The sequence below is a fragment of the Festucalex cinctus genome, chromosome 5, assembly GCF_051991245.1.
Source record: "Festucalex cinctus isolate MCC-2025b chromosome 5, RoL_Fcin_1.0, whole genome shotgun sequence".
In the NCBI taxonomy this organism is placed as follows: Eukaryota; Metazoa; Chordata; class Actinopteri; order Syngnathiformes; family Syngnathidae; genus Festucalex; species Festucalex cinctus.
The window spans coordinates 11,278,907-11,305,952 of NC_135415.1; the positions used below are offsets into that span (position 1 = coordinate 11,278,907).

At 36.7% G+C, this 27,046-nt stretch overlaps 1 protein-coding gene across 1 annotated transcript in view; it reads left to right on the top strand.

The window, feature by feature from the left end:
• The window catches only part of aacs (acetoacetyl-CoA synthetase), a 44,201-nt gene extending 22,265 nt beyond the window's left edge, over positions 1-21,936 (top strand). The window contains exons 11-18 of the mRNA XM_077522756.1: positions 1,921-1,985; positions 5,892-6,014; positions 14,067-14,180; positions 14,593-14,721; positions 15,821-15,890; positions 17,280-17,338; positions 17,584-17,786; positions 19,749-21,936. Coding sequence (XP_077378882.1) covers positions 1,921-1,985; positions 5,892-6,014; positions 14,067-14,180; positions 14,593-14,721; positions 15,821-15,890; positions 17,280-17,338; positions 17,584-17,786; positions 19,749-19,886 — 901 coding nt within the window. The 3' untranslated portion in view covers positions 19,887-21,936. The remainder of the gene's footprint in view (positions 1-1,920; positions 1,986-5,891; positions 6,015-14,066; positions 14,181-14,592; positions 14,722-15,820; positions 15,891-17,279; positions 17,339-17,583; positions 17,787-19,748) is intronic.
• Positions 21,937-27,046: the final 5,110 nt, after the last annotated feature.

The following is a 27,046-nucleotide window of genomic DNA, read 5'->3' on the forward strand; positions in this document are numbered from 1 at the left end:
ATTTCAGCTCTTTCCGGGGTTCATTAGAAAGACAAACTCCGTTTATAGATTTTTAAGCACGTATACCGTGACCGATAGACGACGCTAGATCCCGATGAGTTGGGAAAAGAGGTAGTGACAGAATGCACCCTGAACTTTTCAAAATCTGCAAAAAAAAAAAAAAAGAGAAGGTGGAATTTAGAGCATTATTGTTGCGTTTGAATCTTCCGATAAAGTGTTAAGCAAACTGATAAACATCTCGGGAGAGATTATTTGTCTTAAATGTTAAGAGTGGATCCGAGTGGGCAAAAAGAAAGTTGAAAGTGTGGATTGTGATTGCTCTTTCTTTTGAAAGACTGATATCGGCAACATCAATGTCAGCTTTCACGGCCTCATTTGCTGGTTTCATTGCTGCTCATTGATGTGAAGTTCACGTTTCAAGAGACAAAATGGCAGATCAGGTGCAAAAAAAAATTTAGAAAAAATGGGAGAGGACCACGTTCACATTTTCTTCCTAACAAACCTTTTTTTTATTTTTTTTTTTATCACGTACATTCTCGCCTTTTAAACTGAGGTTTCAAGTCAGGTTTAAGGTTTTAAAGTTGGCTTTTAAGACAGGGTTAGGGTTTCAAAACAAGGTTTAGATTGTAAAGTTAGTGTTTCAAATTGAAAGTTTTAGGTCAGTTTATTAGGGTTTGATGACCGGGTTAGTCTTTCAAAGTAGCGTTTCAAGGCAGGATTAAAAGTTCCAAATTAGGGTTTCAAGACAGGGTTAGGGATTTCAGCAAGCTATCAAGGCAGGAATAGTGTTTCAAACATGGTTTTGGGTTTCAAGGGGTTTAAAGACTTGGGTTCTCAGTTTAAGACAAGGTTGTGGTTTCAAGTCAATGCTGGGTTTTGAATATATTGTTTTTAATGAGAGTTTTGATTCGTTTTTCAGACCAGGATTATGGTTTGGTCAGGGTTTCAAGTCAAGGTTACGATTTCAAGACAGGATTAGGGTTTCAAGATTAGGTATAAGGCTCAAAGTTAGTGTTTCAAATTAGGGTTTTAATTCAGGGTTTTAGAATTAGGGTTTGAAGATTGGGTTTGTGGTTCCAAACAGCATTTCAAGACGGGATTAGGGTACAAAGTCAAGAGTTCTAAATTGGGGTTTCAAGACAGGGTTAGGGATTAATGCAAGCTGTAGGGTTCCACAATCGAGTTTCAAGACAATGAACTCATTTGCTCCCAAAAATGTATAAATACGTTCTATTTTACACGTTTTAAGTGTCCCAAAGACGTATTTATACGTTTTTTTGTGTGTTTTGTTTTTATGCAAGAGCATATAGAAGACTTTGATGCAACTTCTCAACTGCAGAGAACAGGTGAAAAAAAATGGTAGCAATTACAAAAACGGCCAGCAGGTGGCAACAGAGTACAAGAGATCAACCAGGGCCATGTTGAAAAAAAAGCTCTATTTCTCAGAATTCTAAATATATTTGTGAATAATGATGAAACTTAGCTATAGTCTAATGCTAATTGCTGCAAAAGGGAAACAGATACAAATATACTTTTTTTGCTGACTCTAATCTTTTTTCTTTTGGTAGATTCCATGTTTTTATAGCAACACAATATTCTGTGGGCCTTAAAAAAATCTGTTTTTTTTTCTTTAATGCTAGAGCATATAGAAGGCTTTGATGCAGCCTCTCAACTGCAGAGGAAAAAGTTGTAGTTATTACTAAAACGGCCAGCAGGTGTCAGCACAGTATAAGAGATCAACCATGTTGAAAAAAAGCTCTATTTCTCAGAATTCTAAATAGATTTGTGAATAATGATGAAACTTAGCTATTTTCTAATTGCTGCAAAACGGAAACAGATACAAATATACTTTTTTTTTTTTTTTCCTGATAAAAGAAAATGTCCCCTAATGGAATCTTTTTGTGTCCTCTTCTTATTCAGCATCAGCATCTTCGGCACTGGAGCCAAGTGGCTGTCGGTGCTGCAGGAGAGGAACCTCAAACCTGGTCAGTTAACGCGCACGCACACACGGAAGTAAAAATTGCAAGGCAGGCGAGAGTGCATGTAAATCTGGGTTGTTTATACACCCCAGATTCATGGTGTCAGAAGTGGGACTGTTGGCCGTATGGGAAAGTACACTGAGATGATGATCAACCTAATGTGTGAAAGAGGCTGGACTTTTTGGTATCGTCATTTTTTAGAGACGGCTTCTGATCCAGGTTGTGTGTACAAATCCGGAGAATGTCTCTGGCATTTGGTGTAAGAAGTGGGATGCATTGTTTCCATGATGAGATACTGTACAAGGTTATTGGCTTAGACAAAGTGCCCACCTCAAGGAGTGTGCTGAGGTTACTCACCCTCAGGCTCATGGTGTCAGAAGTGGGATGTGACATTTGGTGTCAGAAGTGGGGTGTTCCGTCGTGAATCGCGTCTTTGTGAGTTATGAGCATGTGTAACATGCACTCGCTACTGTTTAGTGTGACTTTGCCCCTAAAAAAATGCAACCACTCCTCGTGGGTCAATGACAAACGGTGTCAGAAGCGGGATCCTCATCCATGTTATGACCAATTCCTCGAATGGGTGTCACTGTGTGCAGAATGCACCTGCAATTTCCTCATCAGCCTCAATGATAATAAAAGATTGAATGAAATTTCTTTTTAGTTGTGCAAATTGGGACACCATTATCCTATATGTCATATATCAATTGTGTAAGGAGGAAGGCGGAGCTTGTTTCCTGGCTGCCCCAACGGAGGGGCCCTTTTCCCCGATTTGACATTTGGATTGAACACCTGGTGGCACCGTGGGGGGGAGGAGCAAATCTTCCCGCTCTGCGCTTCTCTCCCACTGTGTGTGAGTGTGTGTATACTGTATTATTATTATTACTATTATTATTTTTGTATTATGCTTGTGAGTAGTAAGCAGTTAAGAAAATGGATGGAAGTTTTCCTTTTTTTAAATGTTGACCTGTGTACTGTATTTTGTACACCACAAATCCCTGTAGAGTCGGCACAGCCACCAATTTCTTCTCGTTTCCACCCACATCCCACACTGGAGCCCCATTTCACAATCCTTTTCATTTGAGCGTCCAACTTCTGACACCGTTTTGTCACCGATCCTAACAGTGGCTTACACACGCCGTTGTGACGGTCACACTACACCGCCCTTCTGCAGCTTATCCCACTTCTCACTTCTGACCTGGAGCATGTCATACTGTAGTACTTTCCCCACACACGGGGAGTCATCCCACTTCTGACCCCAAAGGTGAAAATGTTCATCTGTTTTGAATCAAGCGCAACTCGAGCCGCCCTCGTTAAGAGGCACCGGTGAATCATTATGCCTTATGTAACCAATTTGTAGCATTTATGCATATTTTATTTTTTTTCCTGGCAAAACAAGGCCAACGAGAACGAGGACTGCACGCCGGGGCTGGGCAAGTGAGGGGTGGGGGGGTAAAGGTCGTAAGATTAGCGGCGCGGCTAATAAGCAGCGACAGCGCTCCCATTACGAGCGCCGGCCCGTTTTTCCCATCTCGAGAGAGCGGCAACACTAAAAGCAATTAGCCGGCGACCGGTGTTGAAGAAGCGTAACGGGGCCCCTTTTTATGGCCGTGATTTAGTGTCAAGCGCGGCTAAACTGTTGCTCGCGACGCCCCAAACGGCCCAAATGACATTAGCCGGCCGTGCCCCTCGTCGTCGTCGTTAGCGTTATCGTGTCCATCTGCTCTTATTGTTCGAGCGCAAATTTTTTTTTACTGGCGAGCGCCGTCAACTGCTGCGTGTGGGTTGCGTATTGATTGGGTCAGTGTGTACTTGTGTATATTTGTGTATGCATGTGTGTTTGTGTTGCTAAGCATGTTTGCTGGACAGCACAACCTTTTTGTGCAAGTGTGCACGTTGACTGGGGTTTTTTTTTCTAGATTTTTCTTTTCAATATTTATTTACTGTCAAATATATTTATTTATTTATTTGCATGAAAAGGTCCCAAATTGAAGGGGGTACAGTAATATACAAAGGGGTTAATGGAAAAAGGCAAATGGCACTTTTAAGGCCCTCAAAGCGCTTTCCATTTTTGACTACCCATTCACCTACTGATGACGCAGCATCAGGAGCAATTGGGGGTTCACTATCTTGCTCAAGGATACTTCGACGTGGTCACAATGGCCTAGGATCGAACCCATAACCTCTGAGTTGGGAGACGACCACCATACCACTGAGCCGCGCCGCCCTTAATAAGAAATAAAAAAATTGTCACATTTTTAGACAGTTTCAGTTTGCAGTACCTGGGGTTTTAAATAAAAAATATATATAAATATATAAATATATCTATCTATCTATCTATCTATCTATCTATCTATCTATCTATCTATCTATCTATCTATATATATATATATATATATATATATATATATATATATATATATATATATATATATATATATATATATATATATATATATATATATATATTAGGGCTGCACAATATATCTAAAAAAAATATCAATATCGCGATTATTGGCCCATGCTATATGCATATCGCAAAGACATGCAATAAGTTTCGTATGAAATTTTATGCTCTTAGCTGAATTTCACCAGTCTAAAATATGCAGCGCCATCCAATAGTTGAACATTATTGAGAGGTAATTACTAGGGGTGTGCCAAAAAATCGATTCATAAAAGAATCGAGATTCTCAGTTATTAATCGACTCGAATCGAGATTAATATCCAAAAATTTATTTTATTTAAATTAGAAATGAAGAAGAAGGGGAAAAGGCAGTTGTACAATACAAAATTAATCAATGTTTAAACAAAAAAAAAAAACAACAACAACAAAAAAAAGACACTTTGTCTCTTTTAGTCATTTTGTCTTGCAAACCAGACTGGAGTAGATCATGACAATGTTGTGCATATCTGTAAATTGAAGCAGAAATCATTTGTCAATCAAATAATTCTGAATCGAAAATCGTTTGAATTGAGAATTGAAAATCGATTCTGAATCGAATCACAGACCCAAAAATCGTAATCGAATCAAATCGCCTGACAGTCAAAGTCCATGATTTATTGCTGGAAGAAAAACAAAACAAAAAACATGATTGTGCCACATTTTTGGAAAGTAAATCACATAGAGTTTTCCTACACCTGTCCCTCTTAATTTTCTCAATAGCATATTGAGAAGAATATTAAGAATATTTATAAAAGGGATACCTGACTGATGACATCGCCTGTGCTTGAGGATGTAGATATCAACCAATCATGGCTCAAGTTTGCTGACCAAACCCAGAAAACAGATGAGCCGTGATTGGCCGTTACCTACTTTCTCAAGCACAGGTGATGTCATCTTCAGTCGATAGCAAGTGGAAAAAAAATAGCATTTAAAAGTATTAATTGTGATTTTTATTCTCCACACTTTTTTGCCGCGTAACTCCCCCCCAATTTACATTGTTCAAATTTCAACTAGCTTAAAAAATTCCCACCTCCAGGGGTATATATCGTCTGATTCCACATTACTTACAGTATTTGCACAATGTAATGTTAAATATCAACTTTTCCCCATTCATTTTCAATGGGACAGACAGTGAACCTTCTTAAGTATCACTTTCCACGGCCACTTCCATACGTATAGCTCATCATCATTACCAGGTGTCTGATACTGCTCGTTGGCACAGTTGGTAAAGTGCATTGTCCAGTTACCAGGAGGTTATAATTTCATAATTTATCTCTCAATTGACTTCATAAGCATTCCACATGCATTCAAATCTGAGCATATGAGCATTCAGCATTAGTGTAGTTGTACATGAAAAACAATGACGTTACCAAATGCATTCTAGACAAAATATGAACTTTTTGCTGCTGAAAATGTCTCAATGAGTCAAGTATCTCTTTCATAATTTTTCCCTCTTTTTCTTCCATCTGCAGTGGAAACCCACAACCTTCAGTCTCTGCACACCATCCTGTCCACGGGCTCCCCTCTCAAGCCCCAAAGCTTCGACTACGTGTACCGCTGCATCAAGTGTGACGTGCTGCTGGGCTCCATCTCAGGTGATTTTATTTTTTTCTATCTTTCTTTCTTTTAAAAAAAAATCTCTCTTTTATTCCCCTACGAGTGATTCCCCACACACAAGCTTTCAAAAAGGATTGACACATAAAGGAGAAAAATGTATAGAGATGTACATTTTTGCACCCACCCAACGAGGCCCTTTCAGCCCATTGTTGTGTTGACAGGGCGGCAGAATGCTATCTGCCTCTCCGTGCGTGAGCTTTGAAACGTTTAACATTTACTGACTGACACATTACGCACACACGCATTCAGTGGCGGAGGCATGAAAAGATGGACGGTAACCCATAAATAGATTTTCCCTTAAGACCAAATACTACGCCGAGCCATGTTTTATGCGTTATTTGCAGGTTTTTACACTTTATTTTACAGTAGAGCATTTTGAAGAATTCAGCCCAGAGACTCGGGGTGGTCAACTGTAGCACACACACTTTGCCCCCGCCCCGCCCCACCCGCGTCTTCCCACCCTAAAAATATGCGGGCTCGTGGTGGAGGAGGCTGAAAGAGAGTTTGTTCCGAAGAGAAATTAATCATCCATATTATGGAACTGTTTTGGCTTCACGCCAGACGACAAAGACCAGGCGTAAAGATGCAAAGTGTGCAAGGAGCGCGTTACGGCACGTTACGGCGACACTACGAACGTGTTCAGCCACCTGAAACGGCAGCGCACACAATAAGGGCCAAAAACTCCAAAGCAGAGACGACAGCTCAATGCATGCATGCGCCTCCAAACCAGCAGAGCGTCACAGAAGCGTTCACCAAAATCACACCGTATAATATGGATCCGCGTTACACAAGCTGCCAAGTCGTACGTTTTTACCTCCAACACCGCCATTCCTTGCATGTACGCAGATTGCAGAGAAATAGTGGAAGTGCATTTTTTTCCCCAACAAGCGACCAGTGTCCAGCCATAAGTCATATTGTGCCGTTTGTGAAATGATCAGGCCAACCAAGCAAGAAAACTACGGAGCCCCTCTGGTGTCAGGGTCTGAATTTTTATTTAATTTTTGCTAATCTGTACCCACAGTTTAGTAAACTGTACCCACAGTTTAACAAGCTGTACCCACAGTTTAGTAAACCGTACCCACGGTTTAGCGCTCGTTGATTGACAGCAGTATTAACAGCAAACTTCTGTTTTTTTGTTGTTGTTGTTGTTGTTGTTGTTTTGTTTGTTTGTTTTTTATCTTAAACTGTCGACTAGTTTTGGCAGCTTAACGATGCATTCGGATGAATGGATGACAGAAAGATGAAGTTTCTTTAGCCAAGTATGGCGTATTAATTGCGGAGCACAACAAAACACGTCTGCATTTCACCAGCCTTCAGGCTTAACACGGAAGTAAAAGAAAGAAAGAAGAAAAGTGTTTGAGCGCCTCACAGTGGCACAAGCGCAACATTACACATCAACTGAATACATTAGTTTAAGATGAAAAGAAGCAACCGTTCGCTGCTGCTGTCAAGCAACCACTCGAACGTTGCGTGCGCATGCGTATTACATAACGCCACAGAAGAGATAAACCGTGGGTACGGTTGAGTAAACTGTGGGTACAGATTGTTAAACTGTGGGTACAGTTTACTAAACTGTGGGTACAGATTAGCAAATAAAAAAAAAATGCAGACCTTGACACCAGAGGGGCTCCGTGGAAAACAACACGCTAACGTTAGCACACACACACAAAAAAAAAGTATGTTGCATTCATGGACCATGGGAAACTACAAAACCTGCCACCCACAGTGGTTGCTAAAAAATTGTGATCTTTGCTTATAAAAAAAAAAGTTGCTTTTTACTTACCCACTAGCAGCAGTTTTTTTCCAACTTTGTTTACATGCTGCTATTTTTTTCTTTAATCATGACTAGATTCACTATCACTAGATTCACAAGAGATTCACGATTTTGATTAGACTACAGTACTTGAAAACAGAAATGTGACTTTTGTTAATGCTTTACTGAGGTGTTTTGCAGCTTTATAATTTAGATATTTCTTTACAAAAGGTGTTTATTACGTGATCATTTTCACAAATAATTGCATTTATTCAACATCTCTTATTTCATGTGTAATTTAATTTGTATTTCTTATTAATAAAAAAAATTGTGATCACTCGAAATCGTGAATTTCTATTTAAAAAATCGTGATATTCTATTTTTGCAAGATCGCCCATCCCTACTCGAGAGTGAGTTTCACTTAGCAACACGGGGTTTGGTAAACTTGCCGATAATCGGTAGACTTGCAAAAAAATTGTAGTTAGCCCTGTTTGCAAAGACACCGAAGGGCGATTTTTAGTAGGGGTAGACCGATAATTGGCCAGGCCAGGACAGTTATTGGGCATTTTGACGAATATCGGTATGGGCCGTTTTTCAAAATCTGATGGCCGATAAAAGGTCAAACTAAAACCATTTTAATCTCAGGGAACTATTTAAAGAGATACTGCTGAGCATCTGGGGAAGCTTCTGAACCTTTTGTTTTTGTTCGACATTAAAACAAATAAATGTGAGAGTTTAAGATTTCAGAATATTTTTGAATTTTGGAAAAACAGAGCTATGGTATTTAACATTTAACAAGACATACTTATAACCTTGGGAGCTCCCTGAACATTTTTTTTTAACTGAAATACATTGTCTAAGATTTTATATACTGTATTAAAAAAAAATATGTATACATTTTGAAAAGTCAGAAAATTTGTTCAATATGCATTCATGTTTTCTGAAATTACAACAGTCAAGGTTGGCATTTGTATTTAAAAAAAAATATATATATGTATTATTTTTTAACTGAAAATGAATATCTTCAAATATACACTGACCTCCTTGACTACTAATAATCGACACTGGTATCAGCCCTGAAAAAAAACCATATCTGTCTTTCTCAAATTTTTAGGTTTGAAGCAGCCATTTCAGGACCATTTTTTGCCATGTTTGCCTTTTCCACGGTTCCCTCCAATTGTTAAAAATTCACTCTCACTTAGCCACATGAAATTTGGTCGTCATGTCTATTATGAGTAGGCAATTAACAATTCTCAAGAAGTCTTTTCTGAAAAAGATATAGGAAGTCAATTCCGGACCACTTTTTGACCATTTCCAATGGGGTCCCTCAAATGGTTGAAAATTCGGTCTCACTTAAACCACATGAAATTTGGTTGGTATGTCTATCATGAGCAGGAAAGAAAAACTCAACAAACCAAGCCTGAAGTCAAAACAAGTCTGCCGATTTGGTATGGAAACACTATTTCAGGGCCATACCCAAGCATCCTTCAAATTGTTAGAAAACTCCGCCCTAAAAATACAGGAAGTAGTCCACTATTTTGGTTGAACAACCATTTCAGTGCCATTTTTGCTCGAATTTTAGGTTCAATTTGCCCAATTTTGCTAGTGATCCACTCATTTACATGTTCCCAACAGTGAGCTGCACCCCGTTTTGCTTTTCCTCCTCGTTGTCAAGGGCAACAGCAGTGCTGCGATGCCATTGGCTGCCAGCCCACCTAACCTTGACCCCAAGGCCATGACTGTGTATGTGTGTCAGGATTTATCCCAGCATATGTGGCCGACCGGTGGTCACAGCAACATATGCGACGGGACCCCCTTTGCACATTTCACCCTGACAATACACCCTCTCTGCACAAGTGTGTGTATGAGAGGGAGAGAAATCATTGGAGCAGGTGATGTGAGACCCCCGTGGCTTCTCATTGGGTGATTTTAACACTGACTGCTGGGTTCACCCCATCCGGATTTCAGATTGTTTGACTTGCCCATATGTCACTCTCTCGCTCTGCTTTCGTCTTGTTTTAATCATATTGTTTTTGCTTTTGAAAATTCAGCCCGCAAAACCCATTTAGCTTAGGAAGATGAAATTTGGTAGACACGTTGGTCATGAGTAGACCCACAAAAAAGTCTCAAGAATCCATGTCAGAAAAGCAACAGGAAGTCTGTCACGTTAGATCGAAGTGGCTAGTTTAGATAAATGTAAACATGACTGCTACTTTGATCGTTTTTCATCTCTTAAAAATTCAGCACCCAAAGCCTGTTTGACATAGAAACATGAAATTTGGTAGGTGTGTTCATCATGAGTAGACCCACAAAAAAGTCTGTGAGTAAATTAAAAAAAAACATACTTTTAAAGGAAAAAATGACTGTAAATGAAAAAAAACCTAAATGATGAATGAAAAACCAATAAATAAATAAACTAAAAATCATACCAAAACGAAGAAACATGTAATAAATAAAAACAATATATACTATGCTGTATACTGTAATAATCCATCAATTTTCCTGACCGCTTAATCCTCACAAGGGGCGCGGGGGTGCTGTAGCCTATCCCAGCCGGTATACTGTAATACGTAAATTTAAAAAAAAACATTCTTTTAATGGAAAAAATGTAAAGGAGGAGCTGGTTGAAGTGGCTGGGGAGAGGGAGGTCTGGGTTTCCCTCCTAAAGCTGCTGCCCCCGTGACCCGACCTCGGATAAGCGGAAGAAGATGGATGGATGGATGGATGCTCCCAATTTGGACAGTGCATGCTTTGACGGGCACTACAAAAGACATGAAACAAAAACAAAAATTTGAAAACAAAATGGATTTTGTCCAGTTTTTCTCCTATTTTCATCTTCAATAATTCAAACGAAACCTCCGCTTCAGGTCATCACCGTCAACTCTCATCTAGGATGTCAAACGTTTTCTTGACACGAGAAGCCTTGAGATAAGAATGCGGATCTGACGTCGAGATAAATGCCGCGCACGCACGGGGACCACATTCTCCACTTTTCACCTGCACACAACACCTACGAGAGCAAACAGTGCCCAAAATAGTCTCCGTGTGGCCGCCCATACAATAATGAAATAATTGCGCATCTTCCCACTCATGAGCTTTTCGCGTTTAATCAGAAGTTTTCAGGTTTGGACCGCCCTCCCCGTGGGATCTCATTAAAGCTCACTACAAAACGAGAAGCCTGATATCATAAAAGTGAGGCCCAGGGATTGATGAGAAGAGATAGAAAGGAAGCAAAAGGAAGGGGGCAAGAGAGCAGCAAACAAGATGGATGACAGCGGGCTGCCACACATACCAGGTAGACGCCAAGCAACAATGGCAAGAACGGAGATGAATGGGAGACGTCGGGAACGCCACATTATTGGAAAGTACAAAGAGACAAATGGAGGGGGGAAAAAGATTCTGCCCCCCGAAGCCATTTTCGCTCGGCAGAATGAAATTTGGTGGGCATCAGACGACCCGCAAAAAAAAGAAAAAAAGTCTTAAGAAGCCGTACCTTTAAAAAAAAACAAAAAAAAACTGCACGACCACCTGCTGACCAAATTTCATGTTGGTTGGCAAATCACAAAGATCTAGATGATGTAGAATGACATTTGGTAAATGTCATAAGTTTGGGATGTGACAATAACGGCGATATTGCGATATTAAAACTGCCACAATATATCGTCATCGCCATGTCACGATATTAAAAGCAGCACATCTGTTAAAAAAAAATAAAATAAAATAGTCAGGTTGATTTCCATTTGTGCAGTTCTAGCACCCTCTGGTGGCTAGTTTTTTTTAGTGCAGTTTAATTTTCACACGGCATGTTTTGGCCCTTCTATGTTTAAAAAGCCACGCTAATGGTCAGATGAAGGGGAACGTAATTTGCTTGTGAACTGTAATGTACAAAAACACAATATTGTGTGTGTTTTGTTTTTTTTTGTAGTATGAGCTCGTTTTTTTTTTCTTTTTACAATATTGTGACCTTTTTTTGCATTGCTAACTTCCACAAAATATTGTGATTATTATCGTATCATGACCTTCATATCGTGATTATTGTATTGTGTTGTTTGGATATCAGTACACCCCTAATATATATATATATATATTAAGGGTGTCACGATTTCGATTTTTTATCGAAATCGATCGAAATTACGTCACGATTTCGAGCATCGAAATAGAAGAGAGGACACACGATTCGATGCCCCCCCCCCCGCGCCCGCCGCCACCGCCGCCACCGCCACCTCCCAGGAAAGCAAATGAGACGCAGCCATTCAGCTACTAGCTAACGGCACTTGTTAGCTGACTTCTCCTGCAGTCATGATGGCAAGCGCGGACAGACACAGCAATGGTGCTTCAAGCCGCTCCCGCTTCTCTCGTCACCAGTTTGGAAACATTTTGCGTTCCCGGTGAGTTATGTCGACAACGTTCACGTTGTCGATAAAAATACCACAGTTGCAAGATATGCTATGTGCGCGTACTGTACTCGGCCACGGTGTTACGCCCGGCTCGTCAAGGGGAAGGGAAGTAACACAATAACAGAAAATATAGAGTAGATAAACACGGGTCGACTTTAACATCTGAGTAGTTTTAATTGAAATTTCAGGCAGGGGTTTGACAAGGGAGTGAAAGTGGAAGGTGAACAAATAATAACCGCATTTGACAGAACTGACAGAACGGAGGAGAAACAACAATAACCAATAGGGGTATAATACACGGATACACAATAGCGTCGCGCTGGCACAGTCGTCCAATCGGAGTGTCGCGCTGGCACAGTCGTCCAATCGGAGTGTCGCGCTGGCACAGTCCTCCAATCAGAGTGTCGCGCTGGCGCATTCAAACTGAAGTACCATTATACGGGCACCAGCCGACACAAACACACACATACATACTAGGGGAGCGGAGCCGGCGGCGGGCCCGAGCCGTCAGCCGTAACAACGGGAAACACGACAAACATGACGGGACATTTACGCAGGCATCACAAAGATTTAGATTTATCAAATTCAACTAGAAGTGGGAAAACAACGGTCCAACCAACTATTTCATCCTCATTTACAGTGAAACTTCCACACACTTCAGCTCGCGCGAAACGCCAGATCCATAGGTCTATTTATAGCAGCAGACCTGCAGCCTTGGAAAACGCTGTTCAGGCTGTATTTGTTCCATGACTTTGGATACAATATATTTTTTGTTGTTGTTGCACATTGCACATTATTTTAAGAGGAACGCACAGCACACTGTTGTAACCAAAAACAGTCAATAGATGGCAGGCACCCACTGTGACTTTTTGTTTTTGTTTTTTTATTTTTTATTTTACACTTCAGTAAGAACAAGACGGTTAACTTTATATTGTAAATAAATTCTTTGAATTTGATCATTCCTGCCTAATGTCAATTATCATATATTACATAAATTTACACAAAAATAATATGGAAATTGCATCACCTATATGTAGCCGATCTTTTGAAATAAGATTTACTGTACAATGAATAGAACCAATGATCATAGACTAGCCTTAGCCTACAGAAGCATATGCCTCTGTGTTATAAAGTGGGGGAGCGGAAAAAAAAAAAAAAAAAAAAAAAAATCGAAAAAAAAATCGAATCGTGACCCCAAAATCGAAATTTAAATCGAATCGTGGAGTTGGCGAATCGTGACACCCCTAATATATATATATATATATTATATTATATTATATTTATCCATCCATCCATTTTCTTGACCGCTTATTCCTCACAAGGGTCGCGGGGGGTGCTGGTGCCTATCTCAGCTGGCTCTGGGCAGTAGACGGGGGACACCCTGGACTGGTTCCCAGCCAATCGCATATATTATATTAATATATTTTTATTTATATTTATATTTTTCATCGCTGTAATGTACAAAAACACAATGTGTGTGTAATTTTTTTTTTTTTAAGTATGAGCTCATATATATATATATATATATATATATATATATATATATATATATATATATATATTTACAATATTGTGACCTTTTGTATCGCCAACCTCCACACAATATCGTGATAATCATATAGTGACCTTCATATCGTGATAATATCGTATCGTTATGTTTGCCTATCGTTACATCCCTAGTCAGTGTAGGCAAGTAGTCCTACAAAAAAAGTCTCGAGGCCACGCCCTAAAACACAGGAAGTGTCCCATAACGGGCATTTTAGGGTCAATTTGCCCGATTCTGTTCAAGCCAAACTCCTCCTCCAATCGATCTTAATGTACGATTTACTGTTAAAACTCACTATTATTATTATTTTTTTGTTTGTTTTGTCTGTCCACAGGCGGCACAGACATCGTGTCATGTTTCATGGGCCAGAACCCGACGGTTCCGGTGTATCGGGGCGAGATCCAGACGAGAAATCTGGGCATGGCTGTGGAGGCGTGGAATTGTCAGGGTGAGCAACAAAAGACAAAAAAAAAAAAAGTGAACCTTGGGCAAGGAGCTGTCACAACATTGCACACTTGCTCTCCTGAGTGGACTTTTTTTTTTTTTTTAATCCAAGAGTAATTAGGCGGAACATTCCCAGGGTAAACTTGGCTGAAAAAAAATTAAAAAAAACAAAACATAAGCCATTTTTTTATTAAGCGTTTATATCTAGCTTTAAAGCCCTTTCTGTTTTTTTTGTTGTTGTTGTTTTGTTTTTTTTCCCCAACACATTGATTGCGGTCCCTAAATCCCCTGCTGGCCAGTGGATCATTTAAAGACACTTTTTGAAAAGCTCGCTAAGCCCCTTTCACACCGTCCTGAGGGAGAAGACGTGTGGGATGTGCCACCAGGTGTGTGTTGAATGTGTATGTGTTGCGCAGGTAAGCCTGTTTGGGGAGAAAGCGGCGAGCTGGTGTGTTTGAAACCCATCCCGTGCCAGCCCACGCGTTTCTGGAACGACGACAACAGCGGCAGCAAGTACCACAAGGCCTACTTCCACACTTTCTCCGGTCAGTACAAAGTTGTTTTCACACTTTTTTTTTTTTTTTTTTTTAAAGTGGTACGAATGGCGCGTAATTCATTGATTTGTACCCTGCCGTGCAAATTCTTCTTCACTAGGAGTAAAATTGAAAAATATTGACTGAAAAAAATAGATAATGCAAAAAGTGAAAAATACAAGACAAAAAAATATTTTTAAATACACAAATACTACAACAACAAAAATGCACTAATATTAGAAATGAATGTTTGCAAAAAATGCAAAAATATTATTTGAAAATATCAGTAATATCACAAAACTAGAATTGCCCAAGTATAGAAATTTCAAAAGACACACAAATATTAAAAACAACTAAACAAAATGAATTTTAATGCAATGAATACAAATTTTAGAAAATAAGACCAAAATATTAGTCGAAAAATAACATTTATTGTTTGCAAAATACACTAATATTACAATACCGCAATATTAAGGTTAAAAAAAGAAAAGCATTACCGCCAAAAAAATATATACATATTAGAAGAAAAAAATGAGGAAAAAAAAAACAATGGCAGAAAAAAAATAATAAAAAAGGCAAACATTAGAAAAATCCAATATTAATTATATATGCTGGGAATATATATATATATATATATATATATATATATATATATATATATATATATATTAAATATAAAAAAAATACCAAAATATAAAAAAAATAGATGAAAAATTCTGTAATATTAAAAAAAAAAAAAATCATTAGATGTCAAACAATGTGATAAGATAATAAACATTGGAAAAATATTACGAGAATATGACAGAATGAACAAATTCGAGAAATACAAAGTCATTAGAGGATAATATAATTTCAATTATTCATACGCAATAAAGTTGCCTGTTCATTGCAACTAGGTTAAACTCACATTAGCTCAGGAGACACAAGGAGGAAATTATAGAACAGAATAGAATATTGGTGGGGGGGCGTTTTGTTTTGCTTTGCTTTGCTTTTGTTTTTGTTTTTGTTGGGGCGGGGTGGAGCCAGTCCAGTGTCGCACTGTAGAATCAGGAAAAAGTTGGCTGCCAAATTTGAACTAAATATTTGTGTGTGGTTGTGTTGGTGTTTGCAGGCGTCTGGGCTCACGGCGACTACTGCAAAATCAATCCCAAGACGGGAGGCGTCGTCATGCTCGGCAGGAGGTCAGTAAAGTGTGACGGACTTTTTTTTTTTTTTTTTTTTTTTGTATTGTCTTACTCAGCACTATGTTAAAAACCACAACAAAAGAACCTCCACGGAATTTTCGGTTGAAAAACATGGTAGTGACTGTGTTTTTTAGCCCTAAAATTAGACTTATGGTTAAAATGATTAATCAAAAATACCCGCCACAAAAAAGTGAAGATTAAAGTTGAGGTGTTGTCTTATATGAAGGAAATGAAGGTATCACAATGGTAACAAAATATTTAAAAAAAAAAAAAAAAAAAATCTTGTATCATTGTTATAAAATACGACAACAATCTTGGATAAATATATACAAAGGCTTACATAAACTACGAGAAAATGGTCCGAAAGCAAATAGTCAAAAAATATATATATTGGGAAATGCACCAGTAATATTTATAAACACCATGGAAATGTTAATATTACACGTAGATGATGCACTCCATAGAAGTATAAAAATCACTCAAACATTAGAAGCAATGGAAAACTATTAAAAGAAATAATTTCAATTAATTAAATGCAAAATAACATTCAAAAATAGAGAGGAAAAAATGTAATAAATGTAAGTACTAAGAACAATTTAATATTAACATAAAATCATTTTGCATTATACTACATATTACTAAGATAGTAGACCTAAATAGAAAATATTTGAAAACAATTCTAAATAATTGAAAAAAAAAAAGACCTACAAAATATTGCAAATGAATACACAAATACAAAAATATTAGATGTAAATAAATAAAATCATTAAAAAAAAATACAAAAATGATGGACACCAAAACTTAAATAGAAACTATTTTAAAATAATTTGAAAAAAAAATACCTATAAAACATTGCAAATTAATACATAAATACAAAAATACTAGATATAAATAAATAGATAATTAAAAAATAAATAAATAAATAAATAAATAAATAAAATCATTTTTAAAAAATACATAAAAAATAATGAACACAAAAAAAATGACTCCATATTGTCACATATTGGAAAAGAATATGAACTTATTTGATCATGAAAACAATGACGGCTTCTTGTCTCGACAATATTTTTGGCCCCTCCATATTACAAAGATAGTAGACTTGAATCGAAAATATTTAAAAATAATTCAAAATAATAATAAAAAAAAATTCTGACCTACAAAACATTGCAAATGAATACACAAATACAAAAATATTAGATATAAATAAATAAAATCCTTTTAATACAAAAATAATGGAGAAAAAAAAAAGACTCAATATGGTCACATATTGGAAAAGAATATGAACTTCTTTGATCATGAAAACAATGACGGCTTCTTGTCTCGACAGTATTTTTGGCCCCTCCGCCAAAACAAACTCGTAATCTTCTTTGTGTATTTGCTCCACAGTGATGGAACGTTGAACCCTAACGGCGTTCGCTTCGGCAGCTCGGAGATTTACAACATCGGTGAGCCTCAAGGAGAAGTTAAACACAATCAAATCAAAAGAAATAGGAAAAAAGTGCAATATGAGATGTCTGTGCATGAATTATGAACCGTTCCAAATGTCAGCGATTGTTGCCTACAAGAGCAGCACGACTTTGTTTTACATGGTTTCCAGTGTGTGCACATTTTTTTTTGGGGGGGGGGGGGCAATTGAAGATGGGGTGTGTAGACTTTTTCTAGCTAGTAGCGTCCTTTGTCTGCATGTCAGTGGAGGCCTTCGAGGAGGTGTCGGACAGCCTGTGCGTGCCGCAGTACAACGCCGACGGCGAGGAGAGGGTGGTCCTCTTCCTCAAGATGGCACCCGGGAAGCCCTTCAGCTCTCAACTGGTGGCCGACGTGAAGGCGGCCGTTCGCAAGGCGCTCTCCGCTCGCCACGTGCCCGCCGTCCTGCTCCAGACCCACGACATTCCCGTAAGGCCGAAAAGCCAGAAAATATATTGCTAATATTGCTGATAAATGTAAAAAGAAGAAAATTACCACAATGAAATGCAAAAGTATTGGACTGAAATGGTAAATAAAACAGAGCTGCAATTTTTATTTCATTAAATTTGAAGAAATGTTAAAAATTGCTAACAGGAAATAGCAAGCAAGTCTGAATGTAACGATATTTAAACGTCACAATACAATAATTATCACAATACGAACCTCACAATACATTAAATATCACGATATTGTCGGAGGCTGGCGATATTAACTCATTTGATCCCAAAAACATATGAATACGTTTCATTTTAAATATTACCAGTGTCCCAAAGACGTATTTATTAGGAATGTAACGATACCGGCAATATTGCGATATTAAAACTGCCACAATATATCGCCGTCGTCATTTCACGGTTTAGCCATGAGCTTGGGTTTTAAACGTAGGCGGACAAAACATGCCTAATTAAAAGCGAACTGCGCTAATAAACTGACCAAAAGAGGGTGCTGCAACTCCACCAAATGGAAAGCAATTTGGCCTTTTTTAACAGGTGCTACTTTTAATATTGTGACATGACAATTTTAATGTCGCGATAATCACGATATTGCCGTTATCGTGACTCTCCAGCAATCAAGGTTATTGTGGTTGCTGAAAACTAATGACATTACGAAAACAATAATTGTGTTGGGGGCTTTTTTTTTCTTTTTGTTAACGAAATAAAATAAAAACAAGAGTAAAAAAAAAAGTGTAAAGAGTAAGAGTTTAAAAAAATTATAGCTAACCGAAACCATATTTTGTAAAAAACAAATTTGTGCTCTGATAGCAGAAATTCCCTTCTGTTTTGCTTTGGTCGATTAATATCATACATACATGATCTTTTGAGGTTCTTTTTTCATTGATTTTGGAATGACTGTCCGGACGTACAGAAGAAGGAAGGACAAAATGTTAAGGTAAAATGAAAACAGTCAAGGCCCCTTAATTAATTGAACCCTGCGGAACACCGTACTTTCCTATATACAGGCGAATTCATATTGCACATACTCATGCCACCACTTTCTAGTTAATATGAAGGGATTGCAATTGTAAAGAAATCACACGACGCACCACCACAACATCCACAAGTCGACGAGTTAGTGCACCAAATTCCCTGCAGCACAGATAAGCCAAGTCATGAGTTTGCCACCTTTTTTTTTTGTCTTGAACTCAACAATTATATAAAAAATATATATTTGAAAAAAGAAACTAAAACTAATATTAGCTTAACTGAAACAAAGCATTTGTCAAAACGAACCAAAATCAAACAATGAAAAATTCCAAACTGTTATCAGCATTGGTGACAACGCAGCCATCTTATCAAGGTTATTTTAGTTGGCTAAAACTAAGGAAAAAATTCAAACTAAAATATATTTTTTTTTTAACAAAATAAAATAAAAACAAAAACGCTTTTTATAAAATAAAGACAACGTGAAGCTACATTTTATGTTTATAAAACTAACTATAATTCTACAAAAAAAAAATGTCCTTTTGTTTTTTTTGTTTTCATCGTTGGTAATTAATTTAATGCATGAGCCTTTGGGGACGATTTTAAATGTGATTTGAAGTTGATTTATTTTGATATTAATCTAAATAAGAACGATTGAAAATGTGTCACACAGAGGCGACGTCATCTAGCAGCAGCCAATAGAAAAGCACATTCAGATGACGTCGCTGACATGCGTTTTTTTTTTAAATATTGGCACACAATAAACATAAAAAAAAAAAAAAAAAAAAAACAAAAAAAACTAATACTAAAACTAATTTTAAAAAATTAACGAAACCACATTGAAAACTAAATAAAAATAACTTAAAAAATAATAAAAATGTAATAAAAACTAAGTAAAATGAAAAATTCCAAAACTATAAAAATAACCCTGCTTGTTTATCTGCGTTATTGTTGTGGTCGTTGTTTTTAGTACACGCTGAGCGGTAAGAAGGTGGAGGTGGCGGTCAAGCAGGTCCTGGCGGGTCGCGAGGTTTCCCAGCGAGGTGCTTTCTCCAACCCGGACTCTCTGGACCTCTACAAGAACATTCCGGAACTGCAAAACTTCTGAGCCGCCAGGAAATAAAAAGGAAAAAAAAGACGACAAAAGACGCGAAATTCGGTTCCAGCTGCTCAACGAAACCAAAGAGCAGCGAGCGAGCGACCGAACGCTGCCGCCAACAAACAAAGGAAGGTACTCTTCGCTTTGACGTTAGCATTTAGCATTTCGCACTTTGCTTTGACATCAGCGGACATTTTTTTTTTCCCACCTGCGGAACGCAAAAATCACGCTAAACATTCTAGGTTGATGATACAGCAGTTGACCATGAACTTGAATTCTAATTGTAGTGGTCTGATGAGACAAGATGGATAAAAGTATTGAGACAGTTTCTATTTTCTATGAAATACTAGGGAAACAAAAAACCCCCACCTTATTCAATAATGAATTACCGCTCTTCAGAAATAGACTGTATGGACGGAAGTATTGGGACATTTTTCCACTCTTGTGGGAAATGGAGAAAAATAATATCGGACTCAACTGGCTTTGAACTTAATTCTTATTATCGCTGTTGCACGAGATTAAATTGACTAAAGTATTGGATCAACCTCTTGGGGTGGGGGAGACATGTTCAATAATATTTGACTGAAATTTGGATGCAATGGTTGATACAGCAGTTGAATTTGAACTTTAATTATTATTATTGCTGTCCTATGAGATTCTATGGACAACAACCATTGGGGCAAATTCCACACTTCTGTGAAAAACAAAACACAATCACATTTAAAGATTATAATGGTTCGCAACAATGGATAATACAGCAGCCGGCTTTGTGCTTTAATACTTATTATTACAGTATGGTGAGACTGTATGAACAAAATTATTAGGATGGAGTCTATATTTACTGTGAAATGCCAGTGAAACAAAAATATTGTTTCACATTCGAATGATTTACAATGATGGACAGTTTGGCTTTGAACTTTAATTCTTATTATTGCTGTCCCATGAGATTAAGTTGACTGAAGTGTTCGAACAACTGCAACTTTTTGGGGTTGTGAGACATGTTCAATAATATTGGACTGAAATTCGGATGCAATGGATGATATAGCAGTTGAATTTGAACTTTAATTCTTATTATTGCTGTCCAATGAGATTCTATGGACAACAACCATTGGGGCAACTTCCACTCCTGTGTGGCAAAAATCTCAACAAAACACATTTCGAGATTCTGATGGTTCGCAACAATGGATAATACAGCAGCTGGCTTTGAACTTTAATGCTTATTATTGCCGTCCCATGAGATTAAGTTGACTAAAGTGATGGAACAACTTCAATTTCTTGGGGTGGGGGAGACATGTTCAATCATATTTGACTAAATTATTATTACACCAGTCTGGTGAGACTCTATGAATAAAGTTGTTGGGACGTCTTATATACTGTCAAATGCCAGGGAAACAAAAATATTGTTTCACATTCTAATGAGTTGGCTTTGAACTTTAATTCTCATTATTTCTGTCCCCTGAGATTAAATGGACGTCCAACATTGGGACAACAACCACTCTTCTGTGGAAAAACAAAAACAATCACATTTAAAGATTCTGATGGTTCGCAACAATGGATAATAGAGCAGCTGGCTTTGTGCTTTAATACTTATTATTACGGTCTGGTGAGAGTGTATGAATAAAGTTGATGGGACGGCTTCTATACTGTGAAATGTCAGGGAAACAAAAATGTTGTTTCACGTTCTAATGATTTACAATGACGGACAATTAGCTTTGAACTTTAATTCTTATTAATGCGCCTCATAAATATATTATTGGGACCCAATTATTGGGACAGCTTGCACACTAGTAGGAAATGTTGAGTAGAAAAAATTGTTGTGGTTAAAAATGGATGTGTGGCTTTTAACTTTAATTCTTATTATTGAGCTTTAGAAGTAGACTATTTAGACAAAAGTATTGGGACAGCTTCCACTCATTTTTTTTTTTTATCAGTGAATTGCTGGACAGGAAAACCAAATTTAACATTGTAACGGTTACCAGCAATGGCGCGAGTGGCTTTAACTTTAATTCGTACTACTTTTGTCAATATTTTTAAAAATATACTTTTTTTTTTTTTTTTTTTAAATAAAAAAAACAACACGACAAATGAAAGTTAGTGTGACTTTGGTAATTTGGTTCCATGAACCAGGCAGGTACCCGGCTAGCATAAACAAAAATTAAGGGTGTACATATTTGTGTCCAAAATATGAAAATATGAGCATAAACATTCATTTTTTTGGTCCATTCCATGCATGTCAGTCAAGTCCAAACATCACTTTTTTTTTTTTTTTTTGTATATTATTGAAGTTTTATTTTTGTTAAAACTCAGTTTTCTTCGATCTGGATTATGAATGTTGTCCTTTTGCATGTTCTCAAAGTGAAAAAAAATATATTTATAATTGCCTCACAATATGTCAATGTCCAAAATAAATTAAAAAAAAAAAATGTGTGGGGGAAATGATTTCATTTCATGATGGTGTCTTTATTTTAATGTATTTGATTGATAACATGCTTATTTAATTCATGTAAAATGTATTTGTTTTTGTTCATTGACATGAATTTAATTGCATTGTTGAAATGTATTAAATTTAAAATACACAATTTACTACTCATTTGATTTATTTTATTGTTTTAAATTAAAAAGGTTTAAGTATACCATTCAAATATTGCAGTTGCATAATAGGTTATTATATTCATATGCGGGTTATAAGTCATTTAAATAAGTCCAGTCTATTGAGTTTACAATATTAAATAAAGATTATATTATTCAAATATGTATATTTTATCATAGTAATGTCATAATTATTAATTTTTATTTTTGTAAAAAAAAAAATTAAATAGTACATTAAATAAAGATTATATTATTCAAATATGTAGACTTCAAAATACTAATGTCAATTATTACATTTTTATTTTTTAATATTTTTTAAAATGTTACATTCAATAAAGATTATATTATTCAAATATATCGAATTTTTATAATAGTAATGTCATAATTATTACATTTTTATTTTGTAATATTTTTTTAAACTGGTACATTCAATAAAGATTAGATTATTCAAATATGTAGAATTTATAATAGTTATGTCATAATTATTACATTTTTTTTTTTCATTTTTAAAACTTGTTTGATTCCTTTGAATTGATTGAATTCGGCATATATTAACTATTATGAATCATGAGAATGTATAATACTTCAATTTTGTAATCGAATAAGTATTGGATGTATTTATTTAAAAAAAACCTTTTCAGTCGAATACATTGAAGAAAAATTATCCTGTTTGAATCCGATCAAGATCTATATCACGATATTAAAATAGGAAGTAATAGGATTAATCATTTTAATGTGATTTTTAAACATATCCAGTTATTGTACATTTACAGCAGATTCAAAATGTGTGATTGATTTATCAATCAATAAGAAAATTGAATCGATGAACACCCCAAATTAATAAAATCCATATCTAGTTTTGTTTGGATAGATCATATTGCATTAAAATAAAAAAAAATTGTAAAATGTAATGGCTGAAGACATTTTGTGCATGCGTGTGTGCCAAATTGTCATTTTGATGGACATGTGGTTTGCTTTGCCTTCTATCGGCCTCTGCGAATAACCTTTCCAAACGTGGGCGCTAACACCTGTCAATCAACTCAACTCAACTCCCAAAAAAAAAAAAAAAAAAGTTTCACATGTACTTGAAATTGCGTTTTGTTGAGGGAATGTTCAAAGTTCTTCATGAGTGCAATTCTTTGAAAAGAAAATAATAAGAAGTACTTGATGAGACTTGAGCGTATGAAATTTGTACAATAATCACTAATGACGGGAATCGAGAGGCTCGTTTAAAGTGCCTTCATTACGCCGTAATCGGAAGACAAATTCCTACGGTAGCACTTTTACCCGTAGATTGTTTGGGGAATTGAATTTGCTATACAGTGAGGTGAACGTTTTCTCGTACTTTTGGACTGGCGAGATCAGTATAGTCTAACATAAATACATTATCGGACATATAAAAATCGGACAATGTATTGTTTACGCCCTTGAGAAAACTATACAATCCATTATCATACATAGGGCCATATTCGATTAATCGTTTTAACCCGAAATTCAACTGTATAGTCTACAATATATTATTATTCGGGACTACAGTTATACGATTAATCGGTTCTGCTCTAGGGTCAGCTATATAGTCCACTGCATAAACATCTCTATACAGTATAGTATTTAGTGAGTATTCAATTAATTGTTTTTACCGTAGTCTCAACTACAGTATGATCTACTAATGTAAAATACATTTGTACTAATTAGGGGATTTTCAATTAATCATTTCTACCCTAGAGACCATTATATAGTTCACAACATCAAAATCCCAATATAGCTATCGAATGAATTAGCCAGTCAGTTACTGTAGCAAGTTAATGCAATAGGTTGACTAACTAGTCAGTCAATCAATCAATCAATCAAGCAATTAAGCAATCAACTAGATATTTGTTCGTACAATCTTTAGCTATTAGCTAGCTCGTCACTCTAGTTACTTAACTCATTCAAACCCTAAAACGTATAAATATGTTTTTTGTTTTTTAATGCTAGAGCATACACAAGACTTTGATGCAGCGTCTGACCTGAAGAGCAAATGGAAAAGCAATGGTAGTTATTACAAAAATGGCCAGCAGGTGGCAGCAGAGTACAAGAGATCAACCTGGGCCATGTTGCAACAAGCTCTTTTTGCCAGTGTTTTCACCAGGAATGTGAATCATGATGAAACTTAGTTATATTCAAATGCTAATTGCTGAAAAATTGAAACCGATACAAATATACTTTTTTTTCCTTATGAAAGAAGAGACTTTAATGTTTCGCTTGGTAGGTTCCATGTTTTGGTGGTAATAGAACACAATATTCTGTGGGCCTTGCAAAATCCGGGACGATTAACAGAGTAAAAATCTTTGCTCGTGTGTGTGTGTTTTTTTTTTGTTTGTTTTTTTTGTTTGTTTTTTTTTTTTTTTTGTGTGTGAACGGTTGGTAGTTTTTGAGGGGAATCAGTTCTCTACTTTGCGTGTCAGAGGGCTAGCTAGTTTGTACATTTGACTTTTTATTTATTTTTTTTATTTATTTTTTTTACACTACGCTTGCTTGCTATCCAACTTGCTTAGTTCTTGCAGTTTTCTTTTTTTATGTTTACTCGGTTTGCTAACTCGGTTGCTTGCTTGAGAGTCCAATTGGGTTGGCGCGTTACTGTCGTTAGCTAAAGAAGATATGCGGCGGCGCTAACGATGTGAATAGCTCCATTAGTGTTTTTCCACACACTTTACTGCCCCCTACTGGACTGGAGTGCAAATTTCACAGCTTAAGATTCAGTTTTATCAAACGGTGCAACAGTTTCTAGCGTTGGCGTGGAGTGGAAATGTCAAATCTATAAATAAAAACACCACATCATCACTTTGTTTATTTTTTTTTAAATTTGCCAATTCCACGTGTCAATCACATAGTTTCTTTTTGCGGATCAGCGGGAGGTGCCGCCTCCTCGCACTCCCACCATCACAGCTTGGATTTGTGTCCTGTTTGCGTTCGTTCTCTGCCAGCCTCAAAGTTGACTCTTGGCGACAAAAAAAAAAAAAAAAAGTATCAAAAAGAAACTTCAGGGATTTAAATATCGAATCCGGTTGAAAGGAAATTCCACGCAAGCTCACAAGAGGAGCAGCTTTAGAATATGGAGAAAAATATGAATGATATCATGCCTGAAAGTTCATATTTGGTTGATTAGTAAGTTTGCCTCCGAGTCAGTCAATGAACAGCTTCGACGTGGGCAACAAAAAGTATATTTATGGTTATTTAAAGGAAAGTAGTTGGCTAATTAGCTAGCTAGCGCTAGCAGGAGTTAGCCACAACGCTAGTTTTACGAATCAAACAAGTGTAGCTCCCAAAAAAACCCAAAAACATTTATTAAAAATGAAAGGATAACAACTTTTAGTTCGAGTTAAGATAAATAAAAGCTTCCAAACTTGCCAACTCTTTTCACTTGAGATGTCAAAACTGTGTACGTTCGCTAACACGTTTTTAATCGTCAACCGGTCAACACATTTCAGCGCTGTTGCAGTTTGCTGGCTTGTTCACTAGCTTGATTGATTTTGGACGGCGGGTCGACTTTGAGCGAGTTTATTCAACGAGGGCAACAACAAAAAAATTAATATTTATGGGTATTTCAAGGAAAGTAGTTGGCTAATTAGTAGGGATTTACGATACCACTTTTCTTTTCTTTTTTAGACCGATACCGATACTCAGACTCTCAGTACTCACCGATACAGATACAAACTGCCGATACCAGTAGTACATTTTGACAAATAAAAAAAATCACTAAAAGATATTTTTAAACAAATATATTTCCTTTAATTTTGACAAAAAAAAACAAAAAACAGCACAGTCACTCTTCAATAGTCTTAACACTCAAAATAAAACACAAAAATGCTCTTTTAGTTTAAGATTCACAATATTGAAGTATTTCCAAACCGGTGAAGTTTTGGTGAAAAACTGCTGCAAGCTAGCACGAGTTACAGGCAAAGAGGACTCACTTAACGTCTTCCCCCTCTGCCGGTCGCTTGCACTCGTCTGCGTCACGAGTACTCGAGTACTTCAAAAAAAGCTGGTATCGGCCCGATACCGATACCTGGTATCGGTACTCGCCCATCCCTACTAATTAGCTAGGTAGTGCTAGCAGGAGTTAGCCACAGCAATAGTTTTACGAATCAAACAAGTGTAGCTCACAAAAAACAAAACATTTATTAAAAATTAAAGATAACTTTTAGAGTTAAGATAAATAAGAGCTTAAAAGTCGGCAACTCTTTTCTTTTGAGACGTCAAAACTGTACGTTCGCTTCGCTAACATGTTTTTAATCGTCAAACGGTCAGCACTTTTCAGTGCTGTTGCAGTATGCTAGCTTGTTCGCTAATTTGATTGATTTTGGACAGCGGGTCGATTTTGAGCGAGTTTATTCAACGAGGGCAAAACCAAAAAATAAATCAATATTTATGGGTATTTAAAGGAATGTAGTTGGCTAATTAGCTATGTAGAGCTAGCAGGAGTTAACCACGATAGTTTTACAAATGCTAAGAAATTCAAAAGTCACTGACATTTTTATGGAAAGTTCTTCAGATGTTGCTTGCTAGCTCGCTTAGTTAACAAAATATAACAATAACAA